Source organism: Prunus avium, chromosome 8, assembly GCF_965620075.1.
Source record: "Prunus avium chromosome 8, drPruAviu1.hap1.1, whole genome shotgun sequence".
NCBI lineage: Eukaryota > Viridiplantae > Streptophyta > Magnoliopsida > Rosales > Rosaceae > Prunus > Prunus avium.
In genome coordinates, this window is record NC_142291.1 from 31652678 (window position 1) to 31664079 (window position 11402).

The 11402-nt window shown below is 38.0% G+C and overlaps 2 protein-coding genes across 2 annotated transcripts; one reads left to right on the top strand and one right to left on the bottom strand.

The window, feature by feature from the left end:
• Nucleotides 1-1648: 1648 nt before the first annotated feature.
• AGP9 (arabinogalactan protein 9) lies at nucleotides 1649-3341 on the bottom strand. Its single transcript, XM_021971661.2, has 2 exons — nucleotides 2697-3341; nucleotides 1649-2087 (listed from the first exon to the last, which is right to left on the bottom strand). The coding sequence occupies exons 1-2, from the start codon at nucleotides 3258-3260 to the stop codon at nucleotides 2004-2006; spliced, it is 648 nt and encodes a 215-aa protein (XP_021827353.1). The 5' UTR covers nucleotides 3261-3341; the 3' UTR covers nucleotides 1649-2003.
• Nucleotides 3342-7124: 3783 nt separating this feature from the next.
• LOC110767984 (uncharacterized) lies at nucleotides 7125-9824 on the top strand. The gene is made up of 2 exons (XM_021971662.2): nucleotides 7125-7538; nucleotides 9357-9824. The coding sequence occupies exons 1-2, from the start codon at nucleotides 7221-7223 to the stop codon at nucleotides 9471-9473; spliced, it is 435 nt and encodes a 144-aa protein (XP_021827354.1). The 5' UTR covers nucleotides 7125-7220; the 3' UTR covers nucleotides 9474-9824.
• Nucleotides 9825-11402: the final 1578 nt, after the last annotated feature.

The following is an 11402-nucleotide window of genomic DNA, read 5'->3' on the forward strand; positions in this document are numbered from 1 at the left end:
AGGTTTTTTTTATATGTAAAAAAAATGAGTGGTAGCAACTATTCTTCAATTAACAATTTTTAAATTTGATGGGAGTACACATAGACGTAGAGAGTGCAGTCATCTAGATCTACAATTGCACAATCACAAGCTACAAGCATTCAACAAAACCAAGAGACAACTAGACTATATAAAAGCAGAGATCAAGTAATGAATAGATTAAATTAGAAAAATGACAAGTCATCAATAAAATCATAGCAAATAAGAAAAAAATTGCCAAAATTTAACACCCAAACTCTAAATCATAAAAGGCTAACAATAACAATTGAAATTGGAAATTAAACAAAAAGTAAGTGAGAAACTTACTAATATTAAAGAACCCATTGGATATAGGTTGATACAATTTTAAAGAGGAGGAGACCTACTACTTCTAAGCTCTCAAGTTCAAATATAAAGTTATAGCTTACATGGGTGGGTAATAGAAAAACATGATTTTTGATGTGTGTGGGTGCCTCTAGAGATGAAATCTTACGGTTGTGATAGGCTAATTTCAACAAAAAGGGGTGGACTATTTTTAATTAACTTGGGTTTAACTTATAAAATTAATATGAAATTATTTTCACCTCCAAATTTAGCACTAGGCTAGAGCCCACTCTAGCCCATGCCTAGATCCGTCCTTAATGACAAAGTCACGAAGTTGGTTCTAGTTTTTACCTTGTGTTTGTCCATTTCTGTAGTAATTGTGAATATTTTAATTTAGAACTCCATCGTTTAAAATTTCATTTTTTTGCAAATTTTATTGTTCGGATGTCATGCATTTAGAACTTGGAGAATGACACAAATCATAAACTCTATTGTTTTGAACAAATCGTAGAATTGAGCATTACAACTTTGTACGAATACGAGAGGGAATGAATTGGAGTTGGAATCGGAATTTCAAAGTTGCAGTATTCTACGATGTTGCATTTCAGTGGGCTTTTAGACTGTTACAGCTAAAGAGATACTTGAACATGGGCTAATGAAATCTTAGCTCTCTTTTTCATTACTATGTTTTTTTTTGTTGGGTCAAGTCTTTCATTTCTATTTAGAGTATACATGGGCAGTGGATTATAATTTCTTATAGCTTTTTCTCATTTTCTTTGCCCAATAACTTGTTTCTAGTTTGAATCCATTAAAAACTATCGATCTTGGGCTTATTGGTGGTTTACACGTTCTTATTTAGGGTCTGTTTGGGAGTGATTCTGAAAGGGTTAAAAACACTTTCTGACAACCAAAAACGCTTTTGACATCGTTTGACAGAAAAGTTTAGAAGTACTTCTGGGTCATTGAGGCGCTTTTCTTCAAGAAGTACTACCAAGTGCTTTTCCAAGAAGCACGTCGATTTCTTATGAAAATTTCAACATTCTTATAATAAGTGTTTTTGCTAGAAGTGCTTTCTAAAGAAGCAGTCCAGAACGAGCCCTAAATTAACTTAATATCGTCACGTGATATTATTAATTCACGTGTTATAATACGAGTAGACAAAAAATTGTAGCACTTGGGATGAAAAAGTGTCACCACAGTGATTGCCCTCCTTTTCATTTTGTATGACAATTAAAACAATGAGCTAACTGAAACTGATGACAAAACTAAAAAGAACTGAAAGTGAATTAGCCAGCAGAGAAGAATGTAAGGAAAGAATTGAAGGTCTGAGAGAAATATATATATATAAAGGAAATTAAACTACAGATAATACAAATATAAAACAGCTCCCCTCTCTCAACAGTGAAAATACAAAAGCTCCCCTCAAAAATCTCCCAAAGAATTCAACAGAATGTGTAATAGTTCAAATACAAATGGTGGTGGTGATGATGATGATGATGAAGTCTCCCCCATTCAGAAATGGGCTAATTAAAATGGCAACCAATATTTAATATATCAAAGAAATAACAACAGAGAGATGAATACAAAAAAGATAAAGAATTGAACATGGAGGCCTGGCACTGACAGAGAGATCATGAAGAGATCTCCTCCTGAATCCTGATCTAAAGCATCAAGCTGAGAAGAGCCCATCCAAAGAGCAAGCTTCCAACCATCTTCTGCATAGACCACATCTTCTCTGCTCCACTCTGTACATCAAAGATTATTTGCAACCAAATTAACCAAACAAAATAGCCTCAACATTTTGTGATATAAAACAAATTCTAACATGGTAGACATAGCGAATCATCAACAACTGACAATCACTCGTTTATGCCGAAATCAGGCTTGATAAAAAAAAAATTGGCTTGTTTAATATCTAAAACTTGCGACCAAAGTCAAGGTTAATGCTTTGAAAAATATTAGATCCTTAACCCTATTGTTGGGTACACCAGTACTGAGTGGTACCCTATGCCTGCCCAGAACATTAAGGACATGTCACTGAGCCAATCGCTGACTTGTGTTGCCACGAGGCAGCAACCCATAGTCAAGTTTTTAAAAAAAAAAGTCAAAGTCAAAAATATATCTTTCCTATAATATGAACCGGCAACTCCCGGCTCACGTTAGAGAAATCCAGTGGTTATCACTAAAATACGCCGTACTGGTTTTAACTCATTGATAAAAAACCGTTAAGGCTAGAGTGGCAATATACAGGCGGCGTACGTTAGAGAGTGGCCATGTCTAAAGACAGAAAGTAACTAATAAGAAGTTGACCCAAAAAAAAAAAAGTAACTAATAAGAAGCGCGAGAGTACATACCTGATCCTGAGACGGTCCGGGAGCGCCGGACTCGAGGCTCGGCGCAGGGGCTCCTACGGGCGGCGAGGGTGGGCCCGGAGCCAGTGCGAGCGGAGACGGCGCTACAGACGGAGACTTCACGGCTGGAGCAGGAGCTGGAACCAGAGCTGGTGGAGATGCAAGCGGCGCCGGTGGTGGAACGGCTGGAGGTGGAGTTGCGGGTGGTGGTGTGGCCGGTGGTGGAGAAGCCGGAGGAGGAGATGCTGGAGGAGGAGATGCTGGAGGAGGAGATGCCGGTGGTGGGGAAGCTGGTGGGGGAGTTGCCGGAGGTGGGGTGGCGGGCGGGGGAGATGATACGGGTGGAGGAGTAGCAACTGGGGGTGGTGCCGCGGTGACGGGGGGTGGTGCAGAGGTGGGAGGAGGGGTGGTTGGTGCTGGTGGTGGGTTGTTGTTGGGTGGTGGAGCTGTGGGGGTTGCCGGTGGAGCAGGGGTGCTAGTGGTGGGTGACGTGGCAGGAGATTGGCCTCCGACGCCGGCGAAGACAATGCAGATGAAGCCCGCGAATAACAAAACTTTGCGATCCATGTCTGATAGTTTCTCTCTCTCTCTGTCTGAGTAATCAACAGAGAGAAGCTGAGAGAGTGAGTGAGGGAGACAGAGAGCAAATGGCACTGGTTAAATAGGCCCCCGTCTTCTCTCGTTATTACTATTAAGCCCAGGAGAAAATGCGAAGCATCTACACCGTCTGAATATGTGTGTGGGTCCCAACGATCGCCAACGTGATTACATTATGCGATTGACGCTTGTCCGGGTGGGTTGGGTGAGATTAATTTTAGGTTCGACACGGTGATTTTTAACCTTCCCTTATTTCCACTCCCGCCCCTGTTTGGTAGGGGTGAAAAACAGATCCACTCACTCATGGCTCGTGGTGTGGGACCAGACATGTTTGCTTAAATGCTAATTCTTGCTCGAGCTTTTTTCATTTCTTTGTTCATTTGTGTATTATTAATACTATATGTGCAAATACCACATGACACATGTGGCAACTTATATATATATAAAAGTATATACAACAAATTAATACATTGATATAATGTTGCACCCTCCTTTCTCATTTTGTATCTGTTGGGAATATATAAGATGGATGATATGGTGGTTGTGATGTATCTTGTGCATCCACAAGGTGTGATGTGACAACCTAGCTACGCTTGTTTTGCATTTTTCCTCGTACCGATTGTACTAGAGTCGGTTTACCTGAGCGCATGTGTAAATTCATCTTGCCTGCAAAAGAAAAGTAGAATACAAACTTCATCTTGCCCGCAAAAGAAAAATTTATGGATCCGTCACTACTGCAGCTCGACTTGCCCTCATAATGCTAGCACAAATATATATGATGAGCGCTAAGTGCTTACGATGCTTTGACAAAGACTAGTTAGATACAATCTTATTAAATTCTAACCATACATTTTATGCCATATTTCTGTATTAGTAAACATTTTGCTATGTTCCCTACTATAACATGCATTGCCTCCTGATGAATAGTGAAAGAAGTGACCACCATGTGCTTCAATCATTGTTTTGTGCACAGACATAACACACATAGAGAGAGAAGGAGGACAGGTAGTTAGGGTGGAAGCATGATTATCCTTTATCGCTTACGGTTAAGAAGCATCAATCAGGAATCAGGATTATTATCAGTGGGCCCGGGGATTAATCTCTATCCTCTTTGTGTGGTGGGACCCACGCGCCACTACATGGCAGTTGTAGTGTGATTTGTAAGCTAAGTAAGTATACATGCATGTACGAGCCGAAGTCCTCTCCAGACTCCAAATCACCACCAAAGGGTGGGCCATTGGGGCTCTGCTCTGTCACGCCGTGATCAGTGCCTTCAACTAAAATCTTACTTGTTACAGCTAGCCACACATTATTAAGAGACTCATAATTTTGAAAGGGAAATTTGATAATACAAAGGAAAATATGATTAATTGGGTCCACTCAGAAACATTAATAAAAGGAAAAGAGAAGAAGAAATGGGATGTTTGATGAAGAAAAGAACGTTAGGAGGAGGAGAAAAGGGCAAAAACTTTGCTTATAAACCATCCAAGATCGAGCAAAACTTTTAGCTCCGGAAACCCAAAAGAACAAAACTCTGATATGATAGGTACTAAGAACTGTGGTGTTGAGAGAGAGAACTTTCTTTTCATGTTTTTGTTTTTGTTTTTGCTACGAGGCATATTGTTTAAAGAACAAGTCATTTAAACCATGTATTAATGAACACTAAACGCTGATTATGAATAAAAACGCATTTGAATTATTTTAGCAAGTGTCAATGGGGGTTTAGCCTCATAGAAAAAGGATAGTGTTCTCAAATTCGAACTGCTAAGTTGTGTGTGAGAAAACCTCTCTCTCCTTCCTAATTTTGGCGAAAAGGGAAGATGTATCTTATAATAATAAGTGAAATTAATTGCTCATAATTTAGCCATGCACATAGACATCTAATGTTGTGGAGTAGAACGTACGTGATGGGACCTATAGCTATACGATTGCTTAGTTGTCATGGTAATGTGATAGCTAGGGACCTAGCTGGGTTTTCTTAATTGTAATACTTTGTGATTTGTGTGATGTGAACTTTCCAGCCTCCTCTTGTTGGTCCATTTCTTTCCCTTCCACAGCTTTTAAAGCTCAGCTTCTGTCGTCTCCTTCCTTCCTAGTGATTCAGCTGACTTTTTAGGGTTTTTCTCAACCAACTCAGAAGTGACACGTTGATGCTACAATGCTCCACAAGCTGCTTCAATGGAAAGTATCGATCATTTGAATCTGTGGATCGTTTTATCACTTTATATAACTTTTTCTTTTTGGGGTTAATTAGTTTTTGCCCCATTATTTTCAAATTCAATATAGTCCTTGACTTAGTTTTTTTTTTACAATACTGTAATGGTTTTCTTTTTTCTTTAATTTTGTTTGTTTCTCTTTCTTAATTGCTTCTTGATGACTGTAGCAATCACTGGCGTGATCAAAGTTGCTATTGCTTGCTAGCTGCATGAAGGCTGTATATAGCTGTGGTGGTGATATATTTCCAAACAAAATTAGGTTTTAAAGTCTTTAGACTAAATTGTGGAGCAAGGAATACAAGAGCTCTCTTTTTCTCCACTTCCCTTTCAAGGGGTTGATTGCTTTCCATTGATGCCAAATATATATGACCAATCAGTAGAGAACAGCTTCATTGCTTTTGGCTAACTCCCATGCATTCCAGAAGCAATTAGAATGTTTTATTAATTTTCTGACATCATCTCCAAAAAAGATGTCAACTTGATGACCTTTGTGTCAATTTTGACATCTTTCCAAACTTCCTATTTTTACGCGAGCCATGTTTGATATGGAGATTAGATTGAACTAGTTTCATATTCTCTCTAATCCTTTAAATTAGAAGATAATACCCATATTCTTCCTTAATTGCACATAAAGTCTAGTCATTTTATTAATCCAATCCAAACTAATCCAGTTGTTTACCTGTTTTGATGAAATTAGGCCCAAACACCATTCTAATCCTCCATATCAAACGTGACCCGATATATCAACTACAATTATTATTTTATTACTTTCATGTGGCTCCATTCATTAGAAAACTTCACAAATCAACTGACAACCACCTTATATTATCTGTTGGGCCCCTATCAAGTATCAACTTCTAACCCCTGATTCTTCCAGCTTGGAAATTCTAGCTTGTAACTTGGATAATAAGGTAGCCTGAGAGGCGGAAAGGTTATAAGGAGAAGTTTAGAGTGAGGAGCTTATTTGAGAGGTTCAATTCCACCATCAACAAATGTGAGGAAATCAATGGACTTAAACATTTTAAATAGTTTGATGGTGGGATTGAACCCCTCAAATAAACTCCTCACTTTAAACTCTTGAGTTATTCTATGGTGAGGGTGTCATATATGGACCATAGATGTGGATATTTATATTAGCCACAAGATTCATCTGAATAGTAACTTCACTTAAATTTAATGAAATGATCCTATAGCTAACATGAAGATCCACTGGAGGAGTCCATATATGACACCCTCACTATAGAATTTTGCCTAAACTCTTCATTGTAGAAGCTCTCCCGAGATGTAGCAAAGTTTGATATCTTTGGCACGCCTTAGGCCCAAGAGCCTGATAGCTTGAGGTGAGCATTTTAAATAAATCACACCAAAGCCTAGTCCAAAGCCCCACACTTGTCAGCTTGAGAGCTGGACCTTTTGTGTGAATTTGAGATGATCAGTTCTGCTGACCCATGTCATTGTTGGGTTGGGTTTATAAGTAAATGGATCATATTTGATATGGATAATGAGCCATGCCCATGGGGACATTTGTAAAGAATCATTGTTGTTTTTTGAGTGGCTAACTGCATAGAGAAAAATGGTTCAAATTGAAGGTAAAAAAATAAAAACAACCCAAAATAAAGGATTAAGGCGGGCTCAGCTACTCTCTCACTCACACCCTCAATTCGTCTACTCTCCAACTCTCTCTCAACGCTATCCCCTTAGCAGACTAAACGACATGGCGACAACAACAGGCCTCATCTCCTCCACCTTCCTCTCCGGCGAGACGTCGTCGTTTCCCAACACATCTTTCTCCTCTTCATCCTCCTCTCTCAGGTTTCACCACGCTAACTTCCCTGCTAACCTGCGCATGGTGCGTATCCCAACCCTCGCCACTGCCTCGAAGCCAGCCACCACCACCCCCCGCCAGCCCCGCGGCATCATGAAGCCTCGCAAAGTCTCACCCGAGATGCAAGCCCTTGTGGGTACCCCTGAGATTTCTCGCACCCAAGCTCTGAAACTGATTTGGGCTTACATTAAGCAAAATAATCTTCAGGTTTGCTCTGTTCTTTTATGTTTATTTTAAAGTTCTCATTTTTGTCACTTTTTCATGGTGGTACTTGATTTTTCGAAAACCCTTTGGCTTTTTGGGGTTTGAATGGTATTTTTTTTTTATTTTTAATTTTATGAAAAAAAAAGTCTGGATAAGGTTATATTGGTGTATATGGAAGTGTTCGGTTTTGTTGATACTGTGCTGAAATTGGTTGATATTATGAATGTGAGTGTCTTTATGCTTGGATAAGGTTTTGGGGGCATGGATGAAAGGTGGGGTTTTTGTTGTTACTGCACTTGAGTTTGGTTCTTGATGTGTTTTTAACTGGTTGATATGTTTTTTGTTTGTTGAAATCGACAATTTCGATGCATATAAGAGTTGGGTTTCGTTATTTCTATAGTTGAGAGTTCATTTCTATCGTGTATTTAGATAGTTTTATCTGCTGCTATTATGTGGTTATATATTGGTTCAGGCAATGCTTGGATTGAAAAATGAGTAGTGGTATATACTAAGTTAGAACTTACTTTGGGATTTTGCAGTTTGTTATTCTGGTTAGATTGGACATACTAGGGCTGTCTTTATATGAGTGAAGTTGTATGTGAGGAAGTTGATCCATAAATTGTCTGTATGTTGTTTTCTGGATGCTTTTTCATCTGTTAAAGTTGGATGTTTCTAGTATATGTAGAATTATTTAAAATGTATTACTCATACCATTTCAAAGGATTGTCTTATGGTTGAATAATGGATTTGTTATTACCAACTTGCTATCTCCTAAAAGGTTCCTATGGGATTATCTTATGTGCTTTCTGATCATCTTGGGGGATTCTGGATCTGGCTATGCAATTCTGGCTGTTATGGACTGATAGTTGCATACTTAGGGCTTGTGGTTTCGTAATTAAGATGTATGGCTTGAAAAGCAACCTAATTTGCAGTATAAGGGAATTGTAGAAGCTGTTTTGAGTGAGTGGAGTTTGTACTACCTTTAATTTTTCTTTCCATACTATATTCTCATATTTGAGGTTTGTCTTCCTTCGTAGTAGTAAGATGGCGTTGTTGCTCCAGTTTGGCACCTACATGTAAAAGGAGGTCAAATGATTTTTTGGTTCATGCATATTCTTATTTGGCAGTTTCTGGATTTCGTTAAACTTATTTCTTATGCGATTTTGGATATGGTGGCAGGTCAACTGTTATCTCAAACAATAGTAAATATCTCTGCACAGTATATGTGTACACAACTTTTAAATTCAGGACTACCAAGTTTTAGCATTCCAGCTTGTTGCTAGTGTAAAGTTACTGGCATGTAGCATTTTCAAACGCATCTCTCATCTGCCAATGGGATTGCAGTTTTTTCACACTTATAAAGCAATTTAAATTGATGCACTTGTTCTTTGCTGATGTGAACTCAGCAAAAACCATGTGGTTGATGAATACTTTTGTACTTTAATTTTTTATTTTTCTCACGTTTCCTTTTTCTCTGAATCTGGTGTATCATGTACTTGAGCTTTTGGGTTCTGCATGCTTATCTTCGGATCTTATTATATCATAATTCCTTTCTTGTGACTATCTAAAGATTCTATTGGATAATAAATATAATATTGTAATTAGGATTCAAGGAATATTGGGTTTTCCCCAGTTTGTTTAGGGTTTGATAAAGATAGGATACTTGATTGTGGTTTAGTTTCCCATTATGATTGGGGGTTGTAGTCTATTTAATTAATGATAATGTATCTGATTATCTCCCTGAATTCTTATTAACATTTCTATGTTTATGTTAACTATCTCTAATCTTTCTGACTTGGTCCTTGGGCTTCATTCTTCCAGGACCCTCAAAACAAGAAGATTATAGTTTGTGATGAGAAGCTGAAGAAGATTTTCGCAGGGAAGGACTCTGTTGGATTTCTGGAGATTGCTGGGTTGATCACTCCTCATTTCCTTTGATGGAGCCCAACCTATGTAGGAGAACAAATTTGGAACTGCGGATCATTTAAGAAGCAAATGTTTTTGAATGTCGGGGTTGTGTTTTGGTACCGGTGAAAAAGCCATGCTGCTGCATTATGCTTCTCTAAGTGTTTAGTTTTTGTACTTAAGGAACAACTAGCTTTAGTTAGGGATTTTGCTTTTGGATTCCTTGTTATGTGGTGGTAGGCTTTCTATATGCAATATTACTGGTTACTGCTGGGTCTGCATTGGTCGAGGGTTTTAAATTTTGTGGAACTTTGGATCCAAGAGTTTTTAAATGGTGTTATATTTCATCTGTCAAGTCATAAATGGTGTTATATTTCTCGGACACTTCATGGTATTTGGGGCGAAATTTGGTTATTTTTTAACCTGACATTTCAAACTAACTTTAATGTTGTGCAATTTTTTTTGGGTTCGGATCCTTTGCTTTGTTTTGATATGCTTGACTTTTATTATTTACATGTCCAAGTCTAACTGAGTCATTAGTATTTCAAAAATGGATTTTAGCCTCCAAAGCCTAAAATCCAAGCCATAGCGAGATTCGACAATATATCAACTATTTGTTGGAGTTTGAATGAAATACATGAACTTGAGTCTCACATTGGAAAAGAAGAGTGGAAGTTTCCCCACACACGCTATATGGAAGGTGGGATTAGTGGAGTGGAACTTGGGCCTTACCTTTTGATTGGGCGTCGATTATGCATACATAATAATTAATATTTAATAATCATAAACTGAGTCTTGTGTTAGTACGACGTAACCGAACCTAACCTAGACATGTCTTAGTGAATTTTTTTGAGACAACAAACCACTTGTTAAAATCTACCTCAAGGCGCAATCAACTAACTAGGGTTAGGTCTAGATCGAGTTACGTGAGCATCCAAGCCTAATCGAGTCACAAGTGCCCCATAGTAGTCTAGTGGTTAGGCTTCGAGGCTTTAGAAAGGTTTGCGACTTGGATTTAGGGTTTGGAGGCCCAAATACATTTTTTGAATACTAAAATAATTTTATAATAATTGAAACTATTTAAAAAATATATTCAGAAATTAAAAATAATTTTAAAGTCCACAAAATTATTTAAGATAAATAAATATAATTAATTAGTATTTACTAAGTAATTTATGAAATTAATTAAAATACTTAAAATACTAATTAGTCATTAAATGAAGAATAATTAAAACATAATTAAATAAGAGTAAGATATTACTTAATTGTAAATATTAAAAAAAACAAACTAATTTTGTATAACAAAAAAATAGTCCACAAAATAATTTAAAATACTTAAGAACTATTTATTAAGTAATTTATGAAATTAGTAAAATATTTAAATACTGTTGAGGCCCAAAAAATTCAAGGCCGGACCCAAATATATTTCTAGTCCACTACGACACCTAACTCGGGAAAAAACCCGACTTGGGTACGCAAGAGTTCGTCATATCTGCTTGAACATGTGCCACACCAAGCAAATATGCAACATGCCACACAGAAATGTCGTAACAAGCCCGGAAAATGTACTGGTTCTATGAACCCATGCTTATTATCCTGTCAAGCGCTATTTTGGCGCAGCCATAGCCCTTCCAAAAACGGTAGAGCTCGAGCACAAGCATGCCAAATAACATGCCACGCCAAGCGAAAAATCCTTATTTTTGCACCAAGTCACGCTACAAGCTTAAGTGGGCTCAAGCCACGTGAACGCCTGGGGCTTGCTAAGCGGGTTGTGGTATGGATGGTTATGAGTATTCACGAGGCCCATTGATGGTCCAATGAGTGGAAGTTTTGGACTGCTTGAGAGCACCAAAACTCAAGCCCATTCCTTGAGCCCAAACATATGGGTAAGCATGAGAGAGAAAACCCAATAGCCCATCATCTTAAGAAAAGGCCCAAACTCTTAGAAAATATCCAATAACC